This window comes from Neofelis nebulosa, chromosome 5 (genome assembly GCF_028018385.1).
Source record: "Neofelis nebulosa isolate mNeoNeb1 chromosome 5, mNeoNeb1.pri, whole genome shotgun sequence".
Classification (NCBI taxonomy): Eukaryota; Metazoa; Chordata; class Mammalia; order Carnivora; family Felidae; genus Neofelis; species Neofelis nebulosa.
The window spans coordinates 88,893,194-88,916,238 of NC_080786.1; the positions used below are offsets into that span (position 1 = coordinate 88,893,194).

Here is a 23,045-nt window from a genome sequence, read left to right on the forward strand (position 1 = left end):
GGTGATATTTTATATAGATTCTCAGTAGGAGCTGAGGGTGTAATAATGGATCTCAACTCATGAAAGTACTTCTGTGGGTAGCTGAGCTAATGTGGTCCACGTAAATTGCTTTTGTGGTGATTTCACTTTGTAAAGGAAGAGAGCATAAATAACTCAGAAGATTGTAGACTTAGTGTATCTTTCTCAACTATCAGCCGCTTCAGCTGGATTTTTGGCAGGTTCTGGACAGCAGTCAAGCCAAGGTTGAGCACTTGCTGCATGCCTGAGGTTCCAGCATTTTCTGTTGTGGTTGGAGAGTGATGTACATACTTTTACCAGATGAGTGGGCATTCTTTCCACCTCCTGTTATAAAGATTAGGGAACTTGGCTTGTTTCTGCTCCCAAATGTATGGTCTTCCCATTTTTGAATGGGTGCTTCAAGAGTAGAAATGAGCAAGGAAGGACAGTTATTAGATAACCAATATTGCTGGCCTGTCGATTGGAAACATGGCAGATTTCCCCCAGATGTGTTCAGCAGGTGCTCATTGAATAGTAAAAGTGGTGGTTATAGATTAACTTTTAACTTTTTCTCCTTTTCACCACTTGTATAGAAGCATTCGTACTGCTCCATAGCTTTACCATGAGGATTAAATGAGATTATGTAAATCAAGTACTTAGCACAACGTACAAAGCTATATATAAAATACGGGCGCATTGTACTTGGTCGGTAAATGGCAGCTTTTAATAATGCTGATGAGATGGTGAAGCAGCATTCCATGGGGCCCCAGTCAGGGAGAGAGAACGCAGCCATTTTCCTTTTGTGGCTTTCAGCATTTGTGACTTCTGTAATTGCGTCTCTGTGGCCATCGATTTGCTATACAGGTCTGGAGGCTGAGTCCAATATAGCTGCCGCTGTACAGTGAATCAATGAAATAATGCAGTTGACTGGGGATGAGAGTGATTTGAAAGAGCACCCGGCAACCGAGGAGGTTGAAAACGGGCAGATTTAGACAATGATTCTAATGACGTTGGGTCCTAAGAGGCTAAGTGGCTAGTGAGGATTTGGGGCATACATATATGATGGGTTCCTTTTTTTTATACTAATGCGTTTTTATTTGGTTGTTTATGTTTTTCAGCGAGGGGGTGGTCAGGTCAGCTGGGACTCCGCTTTGGGGTCCCATCTATTTGTGTGGCTTGCTTACCTCTTCATTTCGCTTTCATTGTGGCCCAGTGTCCAGAACTGCCTGCTGTGTTCTAGGTGTATATAGTACAGGTTCCATGGTTTGTACAAGAGTAAGAGGAGCCTTTATTTCCTGGCTCTCTCTCTCTCTCTCTCTCTAATTATATTTAATATTTATCTGTGCTTTTGGTCACAACTACACATAGGACTGGTCTTCAAGGGACCATTTATAATGGCAAGTTAATTCTGCCCTTTCGGGGTCAAAAATAACAGCTTGAAACCTTTCATTATAAAGGTATAGAGTACTTTTTATTATTTTTGGCTTGAAAAGAAAAATGTTTTTTCTTGCCTTTGGATCTTGCCTGCCATGTTTCTTCCCACTCACCAAGCTTTCCTGCAGTTTATTCCTGTTTGGAATGAGCACGTCAGTGTGCCCTTCCGGAGGCCAGTTCTCAGGGTATCCTTTGGAAAGTTCTTTGTGGAAGGGAGACATGAGCAAGCCACCTGTACTCCTGTGGAACAGGCTGCGCATTTTGACCAAAATGGCCTATCAATCCATTTTTGAGGTTCTTGGCAAATTAATCCAGTGTCTGCCATCCTGCCATCCTTTTCATCAGAAAAACTGTTCCCAGCCTGGAGTCTTCGACTTGCTAGTGGTCCACTGGGGTAGTATGTAAGCTTGAGAGTCGGTGTCCAAAGCCCAATGAGGCTAACTACGATAATGAAGCTTGTTTGCTTTTGGATGGAATTAAATCAAATCAGTGGGGTAACGCTGAGTATCTCCTGCTGGTTAGAAGCTCTGTTACTTCTTAAATGCAGTTCAGTTTATAGTCTTTCAGAACATAAGGGTTACGGTGGCCATGAGGTAGGAAATAATAAAGAACCCTTAATGGTGACAAGGCCAGAAATTATTGCTCTAGGCTAGTATTGTTCCCACTGTGGTCTGTGGAGCCCTGGCCTCCCCAATGGTGACCTGGGGGCTGGGCTCCTACCACCGCCTTACTTTTATTCATTTTTTACGTACGGGTTTTAATCTATAATAGCATTTGAACAAAAGGGTTACATTGCTAAAATAAAACAAAACAAATACCTGTACCTTATCACAATGGCCTGTCCCTACATGATCTATAAGGTGGAATTCAAGAGTACAAGTTTTTACCTTCCTCTATAAAAGCCAAGGCAAAGAATGTCTAGAGGCTTTGTTCCATTTTCCTTTCAGCCAGAGCCGAAGCTTTTCATTGTGCTTAAAGGACCTCACTGCTTCTTCACTGAACTCTGTGAGAATCAGAGCCTGTGAAGAGAGAGTGTCAAATGTGTTTATCTATATTAGGTCTACATTATCTAGATTTATCCAACAAAATGTAATAAACATTATTTGTATCTAGATACATCCCTGATTTTCTTAAACCCTTGAGTAATCTTTTTTTTAAGTGTTTTTTTTATGTTTGTTTACTTTTGAAAGAGAGAGAGAGAGACAGCATGAGTGAGGGAGGGGCAGAGAGAAAGAGGGAGACACAGAATCCAAAGCAGGCTCCAGGCTCTGAGCTATCCGCACAGAGCCCAACGCAGGGCTCAAACTCACAGACCACAAAATCATGACCTGAGCCAAAGTCGGAAGCTTAACTGATTGAGCCACCCAGGCGCCCTCAACTCTTGAGTAGTCTTAAAGCATATTTTCTTCTGTTTTAGCTTCTGGAAGCACTGAGATGCTTAACAACTCCACTACTCTCCGAAGCACCTTGCTGAATGGGACACAGAGTGTGCGTGTTACCACCACGCTCCCCAGTGGTGTCCCAGGGATGCTCCAGTCTTTAACCGGCAGTCCACGACCTCTAAATGAGACAGAGCATTCCCCCAAGGACTCAGAAATTGCCATGACTTCAGTATCAGCCCGTTCTTCACCCTTTGAGGCAGAGCTGAGAAGAGGCAGTGGAGTAATCAGGAATCCAGGGGATGGGGAATTCACTGAGCCATCCACAGAAAATGGATTTGGCCTCACATCTTCTGGGGTCTCAGTGGAATTCTGGCAAAATGATTCCCCAAGTAAGTATTTAATTTTTACTTGATCTATCATGGACTTTTAAAAACTATTGGATTGCCTTAAAAGATCACTTCAAGACCATTTGAAATCTCAAAAAATAAATAAAGTGTGTTCTTAGCTAACACCATCTCCTTTATCTGGTATACCACATTATCACATTTTGATTTTTGTCCTTATGCGAACATTGTGAAGTTCATCAGACAGGCATCATTCCTCCTGCTCTTTTATAGACGAGGAAACTAAGGCCCAGAGGGTTTAAGAAATGAGGGCACGGGCATGTAGCTTGTTCACAGCAGAGCTGAGAGCTTGTCCTTGGAGCGGTCACTGTCAATCGCATGTTATCGCTCTGTGGGATTGTCTTCAAGGTGAGGGCTGGCCTGCTCTTTCAGACTAGCTGGAGCTATTTTATGTACAGATCATTCTTCCAAATAAAATGTACAGGTATAAATATATTCCTCCAAATTCATGGCTTCAGGTTATGCCGTATAGTTTATTTTTTGTTTGCTATACTTGCAACTTAGAATAATCTTTATTAATAATGGAACTGTTTTGGAAAGATGCATGTGACTAAGCACTGTAGGTAGGCACATCATGTTTGTTGTTGGACATAACATATTCCTTCCCTTGACCACTTTTGGGGAAAGGGAGTAAAACACCACAGCCTAGAAGTTGCTCTGCTACTTTGCACTTGTTCTTTAAAGGCTCCCTTCTTCACCAGGGCTTATTTTTAGTATTGCTATCTTATTGACACTGAAGAGTTTTGAAATAATTATTTAGAACATGAAAATGCATGCCAGGTTACACGTAAAATAAATACCATACAAGATCCTTGCAAAGGGAACCTTTCCCTAGAGAAGACTCACGTCTCAGCTGTTGGGGAATCTCTTTCACATCCATGTCATGACATTTGTTTCCTTGACATCTTACAGCCTTGGGAGGAGAGCAGCTTGCCAGCAGCTCAGACGCAGAGGATGGAAGTCCCATGTCTCAAACTGAGACTGTGTCTAGGTCAGTCCTGCCGGGCAGAAGTGGAGCCAGCACAGCACGCTGGTTCTTGACCAACAGCAAGACATTCGCAGATGCGACAGGAAGCTCCACTTCCTATCCTGAAGTTGTGAACGCCTCAGTGCTGACCCGGTTCTCAGCCTCTGTGTCCCAGTCTAGAGGAAGTGACACAGCACTGGGCGACAGGAGCTACTCTGAGCCAGCCACCGAGTCTTTGTCCTCATCCTCCTCAGAAAGCCTGGATTCCTCAGCAGCACGTGGTGAGTGCTCAAGTGAGTTTCCACTTCACAGAACTGCACCACTCGGAGGGCAAAGGGCTTACGAGGCTCATGCTTTTCTGTGGCACAGTAAGGCCGTGCGTTAATGGACCACTCCAGAGGCCCGTCTGCTGTCACTATTCCCAGGCCATTCTTCTAGCTGTATATCTCTGGTTTTTTTTCTGGTATATCTCCCCGGAGCTGCTGTTGCCACCCGCCCCTGTCACACACAGCTCAGGGACTTCTCTGTCCATGTCCTTCCTCGCCCTGTAGCCTACCCCACACCCCCATGCCTGCCTCAATCACACAGCTTCTGGAAGGTGAAAATATCACCTTCTCATGGGTGGTTGTTCACCCCAAGTCCGGGCATTCATCAAGAGCAACTCTCCCTCTTGTCTAATCAGCTTTTATGAAGATATAATCCCCATTCTATGCAATTTGCCCATTTAAAAGTATACAATTCAGTGTATTTTAGTGTATTTACAAAGTTGCACGGCCACCACTACTGTCTAATTCCAAGAAGGGAACCCGGTGCTCATCAGTAGTCACTCTGTGTTCTCTCCTCCTCCCAGCCTCTGAAAGCCACTAACTTAACTCTCTGTCTCTGTGGATGTGCCTATTCTAGACAGTTTATGGAGGAAATCATACAATAGGTGGCCTGTTGTGGTTTTCACTTAGCATAGTGCATTGGAGGTTTGTCCATGTTGTAGCGTGTGACAGTACCTCGTTCCTTTGTGTGGCTGAGTACTAGTTCCATCGCATGGATGTGCCACATTCGTTTATCCTTTTGTCAATGATTGCACATGTGGGTTTTTCCCACCTTTCGTCTCTTGTGAGTAGTACCGTGGTGAACATTCCAGTACAAGTTTCTGTGTGGACGTGTGTTTTATTTTTTTTAATTTTATTTTTTATTTTTTGAATATGTGTTTTAAATTCTCTTGGAATGGCTGGCTTCTATGGTAGCCCCGTTTCTTGAGGAATTGTCAAACTGTTTTCCATAGCAGCTGCACTGCTTTATATCTTTATACCGCCACCAGGAAGGATGGGGGATCCTAGTTTCTCGGCTTCTTCACCTCCTGTTGTTCATCTTTTTTTTGATTCTAGTCATCCTGGGGGGTGTGAAGTGGTGTCACGAGTGGTTCTGATTTGCATTTTCTGGCTGACTAATGATGCTGTGTATCTTTTCACTTTTGGGAAAGTCTTTTCTGATCTTTTGACCATTTTATTTTACTTTTATTTTTATTTTTTTTACTTTTTTTAATGTTTATTTTTGAGACAGAGAGAGACAGAGCATGAATGGGGGAGGGTCAGAGAGAGAGGGAGACACAGAATCCGAAGCAGGCTCCAGGCTCTGGGCTGTCAGCACAGAGCCTGACTTGGGGCTCGAACTCACGGACTATGAGATCATGACCCGAGCCGAAGTCGGACGCTCAACCGACTGAGCCACCCAGGCTCCCCTCTTTTGGCCATTTTAAAAGTAGTTAGGACTTCTTTTCTGTAGTCTGGGCACTAGTCCTTTATCAGATATACCATTTGCAGACATTTCCCCCCGTTCTGTGCACTTTCTTTTCACTTTCTTGACAATATCATTTGCAGCACAAAGGTTTTTAATTTTGATGAAGTCCAGTTTATCAATTTGAGAAAACTTTTTCTTGGATGGTCCTTTTTAATAACATTTTTGGGCAATTTCATAAACCATTCTCAGCAACCTTGTCAATGCAAAGCATGTACTAACTAAAGCAAAAATGCAATAATTGATCATTTAAGGTTATAACAGGTTTACATTCTTACCTCTCCAGCTCCCTTTCCCCCATATGAACATCCTAATTGGTGAGGAAAACTCACGTTTATTACTACTGATGTGACGTGGAAAAGCATATGCTTGTCATGAAAGAATACCACATGCATGGGTGGAGAATATTTATGTTCTTTCATGTGTGTGCATGGAAAATGCATTATCTGTCTCCTAAACAAAAGGAGTCATTTTCCACCCTCACAATGTGGGGCTCAACGTTTCTCCTCCTCAGACCAGGAGCTCAGGTGCCTTTCCCACGTGCATCTCTTCAGTACTAGGACCCTTTGCTCCATAATGCGTGTGCCCTTGGTTTGTATGGAAATTGTGATGTCAGTGTGAGCAGGTCTCAGTGTTCAGTTATAAAGAGCTACATAAGGAATAGCCTCCTTTCTGAAACCAACTCGCTGTCGGTTAGCCAAATGCCTTATCTCATTTGCTCTGAATCACTCACAGTGAACTGATTCTGCCATCCAGCCCCTCAGAGTTCATGGTCTGTTCCTTTTTCTGGGTTTGGATGCAGCCCCTCCATCTCAGGTCACGATTCTCCACTTTCTAAACCCTGGAAGCCTGATGTGGTGGTTCGCCTAAATTCCATTTAAGAGTCTTACAATCCTCCCACCCCAGGCCTTTTTCTGTCTGCCTGGGGAACTTGTGCTCAAATACACACGGCCCTCAAGCCTCTCCTGGTGGACTTCCCATGAGTTTCTTAGGCCCTTCAGCCTGGTCAAGTCACATCTCACCTGCCTCCTGGCTGTCTCCGTGCTGCTCCAGCTCACTGTGTATCCCTGTCCCCACACTCATTCCTATCTGTCAGTTAATGCAAACGTATCATGAGGTGAACTTACCTAACATGCAGCTCTACCTCTGTTTTCCATTGGGGTGTGTCCATCAAGAGCTAGTCTGGGGGCACCTGACTGGCACAGAGGAGTGTGCGACTCTTGATCTCGAGGTTGTGAGTTCGAGCCCCACATTGCGTGTAGAGATTACTTAAATAAATAAATAAACTTGAGAAAAAAAAAGAGCTAGTCTGGTATGAGAATAGGAATAAGAACCAAGGAAATAACTTGTTTTCTTATAGATCCAGATTAGGAAGTATTTAGGCCAAGAAGAGTTAGACCTCCTTTCCATAATTTCTGAGAAGAAGAGTTTATTTGATAATCTAATATTAGATTCTTTGAGCTTATAGTATAAAACATACACTCAAGAAAGGAGGAAAAGGATGTTTTCATGTGTCACCTGTCCCTATTCCATCCCCACCAAGAAAATAAATAAATGCATTAAAAAAATAACACAAAACAGAAAATAAGCCCATCTTTACCTCCAACCACCATGCATTAAGGGGAAAAACCAAAACTCTAAAAGAACGGCAAACCCCATTCAGTTCAGGTATCACTGGTCCTACCTGGAAGTAAAAAGCCTTCGGAGTCCTGGGGGTCTCCCTCCTGTGACTTGTCAGAAAGTATAAAGCCCCAAGGGGTTGTTAGCCTTTTGCTGAGCATTCACCTCCCCTGCCACCACCACCGATTTCCCTGATGTAAACTCTATTTGTTATGTATCATGGAGCAGAAATACAATATTGATCCTGTTCGCTGAAGTGGTAAACCTTCCCATAAATCCAGGTCACCTGAACGGATATGCTGGTCGGCAGTGCCTCTTGAGGTTGTGGTTGTGATCTGTGGGGCGGGGGACAACGCATCTCGTTTTCCCACGTGTGAGTTTCACATAAAGACCAGGGAAAGCACAGGGAAGCACTTCGGCTAACTTAGTGCACGAAGGGAGGCTCATTCCTGAGGCTTCTGACAGTGCTGCTGCACCCCTGTACTGACTGGCCATCCCCTTTCAATCTCCTTGTAGCCACCGAGGAGGGTCCTGAGCCTGGAGGAAATTCTGCCACGCAGGAGGGGACTGCCGAGGCTCCCCACCCGCACACTGCAGCTACTTTCCCGGGGACTGCAGAGCGCACGTCACGGTCTCTCACCAACACGAGCACAACTTCTGCAGAAGTGGGGCACTCTGTGGTGACCAGAGAAACCGAGAGTGCCACCCAGCACGGGAACGTGACGGTGACTGCTGACGCCCACCTGGTCTCTGGTTCCCTGGCGGCCTCACCAGCCCTGGGAGGTGAGGAGCAGGGTCTCTTCCCACGTTCCTTCAGCTCACCTGTCAGCGTACTAACAGTCCTAGAAGGATTACGTTTGCTGTCAACCCAGAAAGTACCTTACAAGCTCTGTCTGAAGAGAACTTTCTAGGTTCTCTCACCCCCCCCACCCCATCCCCACACGCACTTGGCTAAGGCACTTACAGTGTTGTCCACCAGGATACTTGGAATAAAGGAGACCAACCAGTTGTGGCCAAGGCCAGTCTCCTGGGAAAGAAATATCTCATTATCATTACACAGAATGGAAAATGGGGAGGGTTTTCCTTTTTCCATTTAGACAGAACAATTGTTCTGTTGGGGTCTTAAGAGCTTTTCAGATACCAGTTTGCTTTTATCAAAAAAGGCATGTGGAAGGAATTTGGACCTATTCCCTATTCTTCAGCCCCTGGCCCCACTTCTCTTTTATTACCATTTGCATTGCTGCCACCCACACGCCTCCCAGGAGGGTAAATATACTCTGCGCAGACCCTGCCCGTTCCTGCCTTCCCACACTGCTCATCCAGAGGGCTCGCCATTGAAAACCACCTCTCCAAAGAAAGCATTTAGTATGTGTTTGGGATATTTCTTGTATGTCTAGTTGACCTAACTTTGGTGTTTCCATTTACAGTCACTGGAATTAGCTACAGTCAAGTGAGTGGCACGGACTTTGAACAGAAGGCTTCCAGCGACTACGCAGACCACACCTATGTCTCCTCTACTTTTACCAAAGGAGAACGAGCATTGCTGTCCATTGTAGACAACAGTTCAACCCCGGACATAAGGGAGAGTTCGACCTCTTCTGCTAAGATCTCAAACTCTTCACATTTAGAGTATTCTTCCTCTTCTCAGGCTCAGACTGAAAGAAGTAATGTGTCATCCTATGAAGGGGAGTACGCCCAGCCTTCCACCCAGTCCCTGGCTCTGCACACAGCCAACCTTCCATCCTACACATCCACCATTAACATGCCAAACACGTTGGTTCTTCTGGACGCTGATGCTGGATCGACTGGCAACTCTTCTTCCTCTTTTTCTCCTCCTCCTCCTCCTTCTTCTTCTTCTTCTTCTTCTTCTTCTTCTTCTTCTTCTTCTTCTTCTTCGGGACCCCCTTTGCCCCTGCCCTCAGTATCCCAGTCCCACCAGTCATTCTCCTCAATCTTACCATCAACCGGGGCCTCTACTCTTCCACTGCAGTCCACTCCCCATGCACCCACACCTGTGTCTTCCTCACCAGCGTCCCTGACAGCATCTACCCTTGCCTCGCCGTCTACCTCCCAAACAACGCTGGCACCTTCACCTTCTACTCTGGTCCTGCCTGTGACTCTAGTTCAGACGGCGACAATGGCATTGTCTGTGGCAATGCTCCCCAGTAGTCAAACAGCAAATCCTAAGAACCAGAGTAACCCATACCATGAGAAAGTCATTACAGAGTCAAAGCCACCGAGCCTGGAGTCTCTGCCCACAGAGGCCACCGAAGCTGTAACAATGAGGTCTACCTCAGGGATCCCTATGCCCTCGGCCTTAACAGAGTCCTCCACTGAGCAAACCCTTCCAGCTGTAAGCACCAGCATAGCCCGAACGTCTCCAGCTTTGACAACCACCATTCTTGAGACCTCTCATCCCCCCAGCTCTGCGTCAACCACAGCAGCCCTGATGGCTGACCCCACAACAGTACAGACTACGGCTGGAAAGCAGCTCTTGCCAACCAGCCCTGAAATTCCAGTACCACGAATCTCAACAGAAAGTGCTGTCACCACGGAAAGGAACCAAGCCCATGTAGATGCTACCACCCAGTTGGTGCCCCTGACCAGTGTACCCACGTCGGCGAAAGGACCGACCATGGGGCTCGGTGTGATGGAAGAGAACAGCCCGGCTTCACACTTCCTCGGAACATCTCCTTCTCCCCAGACCGTAGGCGTTTCCACAGACCAAGTACTGACTCCTAGATCTACTACCTTCGCTGCTCGGGGCAGCACACCGTCACCCACAGCACTGTCATCGGCAGCTCCAGGTAGAAGGCGGAGCCGCACAGGCTCGGGATGCCTGTGAATGTGTGGCAGATTTGCAATAGTTCCGTGTCTGTGTTGTCCTCTTATAACACAATGTCATGGATGACCTAATTTTCTCACCTCTGAGTTACCTAACTCTCCCTAAAGGAAGAGGTGAGGATGCCATTGGCCGTGTATGGCATCAGTAGGTAGCACCGTTGTGGCTTATAATTCCCAGAAATGCAAGAGCCTTTCAGGCATGCCTTTAAGTCTTGTGAGGCCAGAGCGGGTCAGTGCTGTGGGATGGGACGGTGGAAGAACTGCATCGAGAAGCTTTAGGTGGCCTTTCTGAGACAGGGAATGAGTAGGCTCTGTCCGCCGGTCAGAGCCCTGAGCCTCTCAGTCAGCCAGCCTCTCAGTCACCGGGAAGGCTTCTCTTGATTCAAGGGAAGCTGGGCTCCTTGGTCTTCCTAAGAACGTGTTGCTAGTGGACAAATGCGGGCAAAGGGATGATGAACTAACCTTTTCTGATAGTGACAGGGCGACCTGAGCTTCTTGACATTACTCTTGAGGTTATCTTTATATTCATGTTGAAGTGGCTGGTATGAGGGAAATCAAACCATTCACATGATTCTTCATAGTTGAAGGAAAGGCAGAAGAAATTAGAATGGTATATCTTTCGATGTCGTGTTCAAATTTGTACATTCGGCTTGTCCAGATCCAGAAAAGGAAAACTGCGAAGGGCTTATATAAGCCTGACATCTTTTTTTATTTTCGTTTTTTTAAATTAATTTTTTAAATCCTTATTTATCTTTGACAGAGAGAGAGCGCGCACACACACAAGTGGGGGAGGGGCAGAGAGAGAGGGAGACACAGAATCTGAAGTAGGCTCCAGGCTCTGAGTTGTCAGCACAGAGCCTGATGCAGGGCTCAAACTCATGAACTGTGAAATCATGACCTGAGCCGAAGTCAGATGCTTAACTGACTGAGCCACCCAGGCACCCCTGGAGCTTGACGTCTTAAGGAAAGAAGAAAGAAGAGAAGTACTTTGTAGTGACTAGAGCAAGGGAGCTCAGTTAGTGTCTGAGTTCCAGCCAATCAGCCACGGTCAGCCTGGGGGCTGGAGGGCCATGACCACCCCTGCCACCAGCCCCCCCATGTCAGGCGAATCAGTGTCTCTTTTGTGCCAGTGATTTGACCACCTCTGGGAAATGAAAGGTGGATCCTTCTCCAGGGAAGCTGGGAGCCCTGCTTCAGGACTCACAGGGCTTCATTTCCAGCCAAATCTATTCCAATACCAGATGGAACCTAATTCACAAATCTCCCTTAAAGCCGATTGTAATCATTACAATGATAACTGTAGGCGAGAATAAGTAACATTGTTACTTCCTGTTAATATATTTTTTATGACAGTATCCATGGTACGGTGTTTGGTTATGCAGGTCCTGTGCCTCTTTGGGTAGTTTTAGGTATATTTAAAGTAGCCTTGCAAAATAGGAACACCATTGTTAGGTTTAGCTCATTTGTTCTCAGGATTATTTTTTTGGCATTACAACTCTTGACTCCTGCCATCCTTTTCTCATTCTTCCAGCAATTTTTCTGCTTGGAAATGATGCAGTTATGTTGTGGGTTTCAGCTTCTCTGAGCATGTGTCAGAAGGCTTTATTACGCAGTTATTACATAACTAGAGCATGACAATGCTAGTTATAGATACCAAAACAGAGAGTTGTGGTCTCCGCCCCGGGAGTCTAAGATGATGCTGAAGCCTGGGCACTATTAGGGCCTAGATGAATTAGATAGGGTTCATAGTGACATTATGTAAAGAGAGGGCACTGCAGTGCACAACTTCGATTGTTTTTCCAAATGATTGCACCATATGTGGAGGCCCAGTTATATTTTAAGATTTTTTTGGAACGGGGGAATCCTGGAACAGGGAGGATGGTTAATCAGGGACCACTTCTCCCCCGATGTGTGTTTTAAATTGGCAGAGATTCAAGTAGAATTTTCTGAGTGTCAAAGGCGATATAATCATCAGCCTTGAACTGAGTGACCTGTAAGCAGCATTAGGATTGGAACCAATTCTTGCATTCAAGGATCCAATTGTCTAACACACGTGCACGTACACAAACTACTGCCAGGATCCGGTCCCTCAGCGTCTCTTCTGTACCTCCCGGGAACCCGTTCTATTTTAGTAGTGCGACCTCTCAGGGCAAGTAAACAGAAATAAGCAAAAATCAAATATTAGCCAGGAGAATTAAATATTTACCTAGAGCTGCTTTTACATTTCCTATGTGATTAACTGCTTTATTCCTGGAATGTGTTTTTAGTTAACAGCTGTGCCACTAACCCTTGTCTTCATGATGGGAAATGCTCTGTGGACTCCAGCAGCCGTGGGTATCGATGCATGTGCTCACCTTCCTGGCAAGGGGATGACTGCAGTATGGGTAAGAGGAAAAGTGTCTCCAGTGGTCTGTACTACAGTATGTCCTTGAGATAGGCAATAATGCTGTTTTCCTTCAAAATGTAGGAAAGCAAGATTTTTCATAAGTAAAAACCCCGCTTATTTGAGAGTTGGCGTACTTAAGTGTTGTCTGCAGAATAACATCAGACGATAATGTTGACGCGTCTCCATGATCTGGCTCCATTCGGTGGGCTGCCTACGCCCCTACTGCACTGGACCATCTATAGCTCCCTAAAGACCCCTATGCTTTCCTGCCTGTGGCCTTCGCTGCTGGTGCCTCAGGCTGCAACCCCACCCCATCTGCTTGTTAAAGTCCTTCCAGTCCCAGTTCAGATGTTATCTGAAATAGTCCTTAATCTCCCTTCCATCAGGATCTCCTACTCTCTCTGTACTTTCAAAGCCTGATTTGTTTCTAGTTGGTCATATACACGACGGCCTCCATCCCCTGTAGACAGACAGCCCCTTGAGGACAAGGGCAACATCCCACTCATCTCTGGGGCCCCACTGCACCCAGTGTCATTTGGCCCTTCGGAAGTGCTCACTGCACTGGGTAATGATTCTGCTGTCTGCCGCAGGTTCAGTGTGGCCCCGTTTTCTCTCCTCTGTAGATGTGAATGAATGCCTCTTGAACCCCTGCCCACCCCTGGCCATGTGCAACAATACTCAGGGATCCTATACCTGCAAATGCCCGGTTGGGTACCAGTTGGAAAAAGGAATATGCAACCTGGGTAAGAGAATTAATCTATCTTGGAATTTTTTTCTGTACCACAAAATATTTTTAAAAATAACATTTATTGTTTTCCTCCCTAAACAGTCAGGATCTTTCCAAGGTATAAACTTAAAGAATATAGAAAGAAGTAAAGATGGTACCTATTTTTCAACCACTCAGAGATACAGCACCTTATTTGCAATCTTTTTTTACTCTGCATTGTATTTTTATACAATTGCAACCATGTAGTATTTGTACAAACTTTATATCTTAAACATTTTTCCATGTTATTAAAAATATTTTACAAACTTCCTAATGAGTACATGGATAGGCCATTATTTGTGCATAACACTATTTGCTTAACCTTTCACCCTACAGTTAGGAAAAATATATATCAAAAAGATATTCTAACTACATAATAAAAAATATATTTTTAAGGAGAAAAAAGAGAGAATAAAACCCTGATTATCCTACCACATTCACACATCCTTTTCATTTTTTTTATTATTATTATTTTTTTTAACGTTTATTTTTATTTTTGAGACAGAGACAGAGCATGAACGGGGGAGGGTCAGAGAGAGGGAGACACAGAATCTGAAACAGGCTCCAGGCTCTGAGCTGCCAGCACAGAGCCCGACGCGGGGCTCGAACTCACGGACTGTGAGATCATGACCTGAGCCGAAGTCGGCCGCTTAACCAACTGAGCCACCCAGGCGCCCCTCCTTTTCATTTTTAAAAATGATCTTCATGGTCCTGTTCATAGGCAGATACATTTTTCCAAAGCTGCCATAATTGTACCATACAGATTGTCCTACTTCATTCCCTAATTTGATAGTTCTGAAGCTGGTTGATTTTAAATATAATCTCCAGCTTACATGTTAAAAAGCAAACAACCCATGTGAAAACTAAGGTCCTGACCAGGTGCTAAGTGGCCAAGTATCTACGCTTGTTTGATGAGAGGCCACATTTCAGCCCACAGCTCCCATCACATAATAATGTGTTCATCATAAAAGCTTTCTTCCACACAGGGTATAACCTTGCGTTAGAGTGTTCAGTTCAACATGGAACTTGAAGAAATTAGAAGTGAAGGGCATAGAGTTATCTAGTCTGGATAAGGAAACTGGTAGGTAAAGTGACTCACCTTTGATTGACCGGTGTGATACTTAACACACAAAAAGTGCTCAGTAAATATTTTTTTGAGAGAATGAATGTCTGTGGCCTCTGAAAAGTGATATTTGCATGAATTAACAAGCTGAGGGGAATCATCAGATTTTTTAAAAAGATTGTGTCAAATGACAAAACTAGAAGGGCTAGGTAATGAGTTTGATGTCCTTTATTTAAAGGGGAACAGTCGTGGACTGGGGGAGTACGGAGCCTCAGAAACAGTGGAGCTCTCTCCCTGAGGAGTTTTGGGCAAGCAGGAGTTTTATAGAGTGTTAGAAGCGGCATCACTTCTGAAACAGGGCATGATCGGCTAGGCTTGCATATCTGCCCTTATTTAGAAAAGTCAAGGACAAGGGAGTAAGTATAGAGCCAATAGTTGACTTGGCGTTGGTGGGGGGGGGCATTTACAGAACTCGAAAGTTCGGTTGGCTGACGTGGCACCTTGGGCAGGAGCAGCTCCATCTTGGGCCTAGAAATGTATTTCAAACAGTTGATACCCTACTAAAATAATGGTAGGATTTCGGAAATTGTTCAAAATACAAGGATCAAGTCAAAGCATTATTTAAAGGAAAAAAAATCTAGGCATATAGACATCACTCAAAATCAAGAGTTCCTCTTACTCTAATAGTTTATTTGTTTTGGGGGTAACCGATTCCATTTAGCTACCCCCTGGAAGAAATAGGCCAGGAGTCTTTGGTTTAAGGAGGGAGAAGATGGAATGATTTTATTGTGAAGCAGTGTGGAAAATGCTCTTGCCAGGAGCTCAGCTGCCTGGCTTCCAGCTCTGGAGCTACCACCTACGGCCCATGACCCCTGAGCCTCCATTTTCTCATCTGTAAAATCAGATTACCACCTGCTCTGCTTCCCACTCAAGGTTATTGTGAAGAGCAAATAAAATGAAGTAACTGAGCAAGCTTTGAAAATGGGGGAGTTCTCCAGATGGGAGGTATCATTTAACATTAGCCCCCAACCTCTTGGACCAGAATTGACAGCAATGAAAACACTAAGTACTCTGAATACAAAGTAATACTTATGGATCTTTTAAAAATTCATTTCTAGGGGCGCCTGGGTGGCGCAGTCGGTTAAGCGTCCGACTTCAGCCAGGTCACGATCTCGCGGTCCGTGAGTTCGAGCCCCGCATCAGGCTCTGGGCTGATGGCTCGGAGCCTGGAGCCTGCTTCCGATTCTGTGTCTCCCTCTCTCTCTGCCCCTCCCCCGTTCATGCTCTGTCTCTCTCTGTCCCAAAAATAAAAATTAAAAAAAAAAAAAGTTGAAAAAAAATTCATTTCTATAAAAAGAGAGAGGAAAACCAAAACACAGACCCTTAACTATAGAGAACAAACCGACGGTTACCAGAGGGAGGCGGGCAGGGGATGGGTAAAATAGGCAATGGGGGTTAAGGAGGGCACTTGTCAGGATGAGCACATGGTGATGCATGGATGTGTACAGTGGACATGTGGAATGAATGTATCACTATGTTAACTATGCTGGAATTGAAATTAAAAACTTAGTAAATAAAAATAAATAAATAACGAAAAAATCATTTATGTAACCCGTATAAGTCAGCAGTTAGTTGCATGTGAAGTAAAAAATTGCCTTAAAGCCAGATGATGAAAGGCAGGCATGAAGACGTCAGTATGCTGGGCAGAGTGCAGGGGCTGCAGGACGCTGCGTGATGCTGTCTTCAGAGCTGCTCTTAAAGCAGAGGCCACATTTACTGTCATGATTCGGAAGAGATCTGTGTACGTAACAGTTACAATATGTATATTTCCATCCAGAGAGTCTGGGTATCAGCCTGGATGGGTGAGGAAGGAAGATGAAGGAGTGGGGTGGGAGTTGTGGAAGCCTGTGTGCAGTGTCCCACAGGCACCTCAGATCAGGAGGAGAGCCGTTCTTTTGTGTTAACAATCATCTTTCCCTTTTCAAGTCATTTAGCTTCATTGTTCATAAACATCAGAGGAACATGCAAATTAGAGCATGCTGAAATGCTTTCATTTGGCCAAGAATGTTTTCAAAGAGCTCCCTGCTGCTCAGAAAGAGTCCTAAGCAGCTGGCTTCAGTGAACTGTAGAACAAGCAAAAAGATGTTAAATAAGGATTAAGGGCTTTAGACAGTAAGTATAAGATGTTAAATGTGTTCCCTGGCTCATTTGTGGGCCTTTTTCTTAATTCAGCAGGCAAGCTTTCTGTGAAAGAGCAGCTTCGTGGGTTCCTGGGTTTCGAGTCTTTTTTTTCCCTCCCTGTCCAGAGGGAAAGATAAGAATTTAATATAAAGGAAGATAAGAGGCAAATAGAAAGCATGCTATGCTAATTTTTGGTCGCCTGCCCATTTGTAAGTCCCATTCTCCTCAGGCCCAGTCAGCACAAAGTGATGAGTACGATTTTATTTTATGAGTGAAATGGGCCTTGAAAATGGGGCTGCTTTCTTTCAGGTCTGAACTCAAACAATATCTTGAATATGGGCCGTTTGCATTGCCTGGCTTGCGACCATGGGGTCTGGCAATCCCCGCAGCTTGGGCCCACTACAGATGTTTGGCACCTTCCTCCACAGCCTCTCTGTCGTCCTGAATCCGTTGTCCGATTTCTGGAAGTCTCTTTCATCAGCGACAAAATGGGCATTTCCTCTATGCGAGAGGGATGGTGGCTGGTGGGGTAACTCTGATGAGAAGAGGAAACCAAAGCCTGCCCTTGAAGCTGAGGGCTTTGCAATGTAGGCTAGAGAACAACAGCGTTTCTCTATCGAAAGCTTTCTCAGGCCTGACGAGCATGTTTTGTGCTTGACCCCACATCCCCTCCCTCTCCTCCTGGGATTATGTCATTTAGGCCAGCTGGTCTTTCCTCCTTGTCCCAGCTTCACTGAGCATCTACTATGTAGGAGGCAACTGGCAAGGTGGCAGGATGGCTCCTCACAGCAGCCCACACACACGTGCAAAAGGAGTTTTTGACCCAAAGGTTTACTGAGTCTGAGCCTTGTGCTCAGTGGAAGCCCACCTTCCTAGAGAGGAGCTAGAAGAGGGAGAGGTGTTCTCTATCCTCAAGGAGGACAGGCACCACGGTTGTCCTGCGAGGTGGAGTTAAGAGTGATATGCTAGAGATTTACAAACACACGGCTATGTATCGGTCGGCCAGTTGCGTGGTCTCACGGGTTATGTTCTCATTTTCAGTTAGGACCTTCGTGACAGAGTTTAAATTAAAGAAAACGTTTCTCAATACCACCATGGAGAAACACTCAGACCTACGTGAAGTTGAAAATGAGATCACCAGAACAGTAAGTTTCCTGAAAAGCATCTTTCTTTGAGTCCTTTGTTTTCTAGAACAAATTTCATTCAGAATTGGGAACCTCGTGAGGACCAGCTATATTTCCTGGGCTATTGTTCATTTCCATTACATTTGGGAGGTAAACTTCATGGTAAAATTAAAAGCCTCTTGGAAATTGAAAGGAGGTGCTGAGATCCAGTGACGCCCAGGAGAAGCACTTCTTCGGTGTGCTCTCACATGCAGCCTTTATCAGTGCCTTGGCGTTTCTTTTCCCTGTGCAGATTCATAGTCACAGACGGTTAGATGGTATGCACCAATAAGAACTATTGGCAAAGAGGAAAGATCCAGAAAATCCTACTCTCCCATCTGCAGTTGACATGCTGTGTGACTTTCGCTCTGTGTTTCCAAACTTGGGGAGAATGATGCTCTCTTTCCTCAGGAGAATGCCAAAGACATAACAGTTAATCCTGATTTTCCAGGGTTGAGAACTCACTGCACAGATTATCTAGGGGCCTTTGGGGAGCCTCAGTGTTCAGTTGGTTAAGCATCAGACTTGCGGCTCAGGTCATGATCTCATGGTTCATGAGTTCGAGCCCTGCGTTGGGCTCTGTGCTGATAGCTTGGAACCTGGAGTCTGCTTTGGATTCTGTGTCTCCCTCTCTCTCTGACCCTCCCCTGCTCGCACTCTGTCTCTCTCTGAAAAATAAATAAACATTAAAAAATTTTTTTAAAGATTATCGAGAGGCCTTTGATTCCTCTTCTTTCCCTCTTTGCCTACTTTTTGTCAGGTGGAAAAAGTAAGGAAAAATTAAAAAGAAGGAAAACGAGATAAAAATGAAGCTCAGGGGCACCTGGGTGGCTCAGCCAGTTAAGCATCCAGCTTTGGCTTAGGGCATGATCCCACGGTTCATGAGTTCAAGCCCCACATCAGGCTCTGTGCTGTCAGCATAGAGCCCGCTTCGGATCCTCTATCCTCCAATCTCTGTGCCCTTTCCCCGCTTGTGCTCTTGCTCTTTCTTTCAAAAAAAAAGAAGCTCAAATAGTAAATTTTACCTCTCAACTGCTACCTGAGTCTAAGATTTGGTGTTCAGAACATTGAAAATTGCCATTAATATAAGTTTTAGAGATTAATTGATTTCTGATTTCAGTTTTACTTGTTTTTTATAGGTAAGAGTATATTAGCCAAAACCTATAGGATTTTATAGGACTGTAGATTTTATTTGCATGACATTTAGATTCCAATTCTGTCTCTGTATCTATTGAGCATCTAGTCTATGACAGGCACTTTGCCAGATGCCTCACTCCTGTAAGAGGTATTGCCAACACATTTACAGCTAGAATTTGGGGAGACCCTGAAGGTTAATGACATTGCCTGAGTTCACACAGAGCAGATGCAAAGTTAAGGAACAGCCCACTAGACCATCCTCACTTCTGACACCATTTGCAAGTTTGGGGATCCCCAAGACCACCCTCAGATTTGATAGTCACTGTAAGGACTTCAGATCTCAGTGAAAGCTCTTAAACTCATGGTTATGGTTTATTACAGTGAAAAGGTCCCTGTTACAGTCAGCTATGGGAGAGACACATAGGGCAGAGTCAAGGAGGATTCCAAATTTGATGCATCCAGTTGTCCTATCCCCATGGAGCCATGCACTGTGTTAACTCCTCTTGGCAATGATGTATACAGTATTCATGGAGTATTGCTAAGCTCACTTGAATCTTGGTGTCTAGAGCAAATATATGGACATATTCAACCGCTCACATGGCTGACCTCAGTCTCCAGCCCCTCTCGAGGTTAGGCTGATACCATATAACCCCAAACCCCTGCATAAGTCACGTTGTTAGATATTTGGAGTGGCCCAGGGCCTCCAGGTAGACAAAGGATATTCCAAAAGCTTATTGATTAGCTTCTGGGAGCCAAGGGCCAGACCTCTGTTTGAGCAAGATTAAATTCTTTACTATACAGCAGGATTTTATGTCTACCAGCCCTATACCTGGTGTTCTTGTCACTTCACCACAGCTGCCTCTTGGGTGTGCTATAGGTCAATATTTCCTTCGAAGGGAGTACAGGGGCTTAGAATCCTGTGCAGGGGTGCTGTCCCTCCCAGTATACGGTGCTCAGTGACTTACTTAACTTGTTCATTTTCACCAGGTATGAGTGTATAATTTACTAGTGATGTGACATCCCCACTCCCATAGACTAGACTAGACTAGAGAAGCCACTTCAAGTGGCCTTTCCCAAGATACCATTCTGTTCTGAAATATGCCTTTTCTGTTTTTACCTGGGGGAAAACGTTTAAGTAATTATACTACTAATAAATCATTGCCTATTAGAATAGAAAGCAATGCCATACAAAGCCAAAGGTTTGATAACATCCTATGTTTTATTCCATCCTATGAACAATAAATGTGTCTGACACACAGGCTTTGAAGACAGGCGTGTCTGCATAGGTCAAGGTATTACAACCTTCCGCAGCATAGAAGGAATCTCCAGCCTCCACTGTTGGGGGAGCAGAAAAACAGGCATGGAACTTGATGCCCTAGAGGGATTTTCTGCTCTCTCTGAGGGCACAAGGCAAACACAGGGAGAGTCACTCCTAATTTGCTCTCGACAAAGGGGCTCTTGACCCATGTAATGTAATTTCCCATGGAGAGCCTTTTTGAAGAGGACCTATCTTTGAGTTAGGTCAACTCACTGCAGATTATGAGGGGTTTGTGTCAGGCCTGCCAGACCGGGGGTAGCTGAAGTCTTTTCAGTGAGCCTCGTTCACTCTGCAAAGTCCAAATAAACAGTTGCCTCTGAGTTTTTTGAAACCCTGGGTCTTAGAAGAGATCTGTTCCTTTGAAGATGTTTTGCATCCAAGGGTGCTGTTCTGAACATCATTTCCTGCCAAGATTTTCCCCACTGATTTACTATCTGCCTCTTTCCCTTTGTACTCAGGGAACAACAGAACAAGAGCAGAGAGGCATTTAAGAAGGGAATAAAAAAAAGGACACCACTCCTCTGTAAAGCTGCCTGCTGATAACTTGATAGCTAGAAAATGCCTATTTTATCCTGAAAATAGGAAATTGGTTCTAGGTCTAGGGCTTTTATCTATCTCACAGTTAATGACCAACCTGTTCTTCCTTTCAGTTAAATGTGTGTTTTTCAATGTTTCCTGGTTATACCCGATCCACAGTTCATGCTTCTAGGTAAGTAACAGAATTACTCTCACTTGTGAACCAGTTTTCATAAAGGGGAGGCTATTCTAACATAGGTGACAGCAACTAAACCGGGCTCTGTTTTGACCAAGCCACAGAGTGACCAGGGGGGCCAAAGTCACTGGGCCTCCATGCTCTCCCATTCCCTTCCTGGAGAACGGAGATGGATTCATTTTCCAAAAGCCCTGGGCCCACATGTCATTTTAGGACAGTCAAAACCCTACACACTTTGTCTACAGGGAGTCCAGTGCAGTGGTCATGTCCCTGCAAACCACGTTCTCCTTGGCCTCCAATGTGACACTGTTTGACCTGGCTGACGGGATGCAGAAATGTGTCAACTCCTGTAGGTCCTCTGCTGAGGTCTGCCAGCTCTTGGGATCTCAGAGGCGGATCTTCAGAGGTAAGAGAATGGCCCTCTGGGAGAACCCCACCTATACAGTTAGGCACAGACCTAGGATAGATATGTAAGGCACTCGGGGCTCAGATTCAAGAAGTTCGTCACAGAGCCAGTCTATCTTTGAAATGGGTGCTGGGGCTCCTGGGTAGCTCAGTTTGCTAAGGGTCTGACTTTGGTGCAGGTCATGATCTCACAGTTCATGGGTTTGAGCCCCGCATCAGGCTCCCCGCTGACAGTGTGGAGCCTGCTTGGGGTTCTCACTCTGTCTTCCTCCGCCCCTTTCCTGCTCGCACTTTCTCTCTCTCTCTCAAAAATAAATAAAAACTTAAAAAAAGAAATGGGTGTTAAGCGAAAGGCCTTTGTGTGTCTGTATCTTTGTACATGTGTGCGTGCACACACGCATAGCTTTGAAGTCACCGGGTCCTTGGCATGTTGCCTCTTTTTTGTCTCCTCTTCTTCACTGGTGTATAAGAGATGATGGGATACAGGAGCTGATGCGATGAAATCATTCCTCTTTACCTTAAAAAGTTCCAGCTCTCTCTGAGGGAAACAGAAATTCCTGCACAGAATATACATGCTTATCAATACCCCAAACCTTCATCGTGATAGTCCACTAAGTAAAAAAAAAAAAGCATGGGCAGTATTACCCATCTTGTTCGTGTGTTTGCAAATCACCAATGCACAGAAACAAGACCGGAACGATGTAGGCCAGAATACTCGCTGGTTTCCCTTTTCTTGTTCTCGCTTTATCTGCTTTGTCAAAATTTCTGCAGTACATCTACTGTGAAGTAGATACAGAGAGGGATTATAGACAATGAGTTCAGAAGGCAGACTTGGATCTTGGAGAGGAAGTTTTGCCTCTGGGTTGGGAAAACTTTGCTAGAATTAAAATTGCTTCCTCACAAAGGAGGCTTATTCCTGCTATTGTCTCGTAAGTGATCAGAATGAGCTCTGGTTAGCTCCCTGTGCTAGACAGTTAGGACTAGCAAAGGATGCAGACTCTTTGAGCCTCTCCATCTGGTGTCCAGACGCTGGATGTAAGTTGTAGGGAGCAGGTTTGGGGCTGTATCTGCTGGAAGATCCAGGGCATTCCCAGGGGCTCAGGGCTTTCTGAGCGCTGATCCACAGGGCTCTTCTCACAGGCCTGTGCATGGCAGAGCTGGGGAGCTGGGAGCATAACCTTGTGAATGCTGTAGCTTTAGCTCCTTTCAAGGCTAGTTATTCATATGGGGGAAGAAAGGAGCTGAACTTTCTGGAATTGAAGTTGCTGTCATTTAGCATCATTGGGGAATTAACTAAAAAGTTTACGCCCCATTATATTGTGCTCTAAACTTTGAGGCAAGAGCTCTTCTTTGTTTCTCTTGCCAGTGATTCAAGGGTCCCAATTTTTCATCTCTAGTTAGCAGGAAGGGGACCTTTTCATTCACTAAACACTTAAAGAGTGCGTCCTAGGGGCCCCCCGGGTAGCTCAGTCAGT

At 45.0% G+C, this 23,045-nt stretch overlaps 1 protein-coding gene across 2 annotated transcripts in view; it reads left to right on the forward strand.

Moving 5' to 3' along the window:
* Positions 1 to 23,045, forward strand: part of HEG1 (heart development protein with EGF like domains 1) — a 91,149-nt gene that overhangs the window by 34,783 nt on the left and 33,321 nt on the right. Inside the window, exons 4-12 of one of the 2 annotated variants that reach the window (XM_058731092.1) lie at positions 2,849 to 3,202; positions 4,130 to 4,477; positions 8,112 to 8,378; positions 9,023 to 10,402; positions 12,707 to 12,823; positions 13,449 to 13,568; positions 17,877 to 17,980; positions 21,104 to 21,162; positions 21,411 to 21,571. In XM_058731092.1, the coding sequence (XP_058587075.1) occupies positions 2,849 to 3,202; positions 4,130 to 4,477; positions 8,112 to 8,378; positions 9,023 to 10,402; positions 12,707 to 12,823; positions 13,449 to 13,568; positions 17,877 to 17,980; positions 21,104 to 21,162; positions 21,411 to 21,571 (2,910 nt within the window). The remainder of the gene's footprint in view (positions 1 to 2,848; positions 3,203 to 4,129; positions 4,478 to 8,111; positions 8,379 to 9,022; positions 10,403 to 12,706; positions 12,824 to 13,448; positions 13,569 to 17,876; positions 17,981 to 21,103; positions 21,163 to 21,410; positions 21,572 to 23,045) is intronic. The other variant, XM_058731093.1, reaches the window with a different exon arrangement.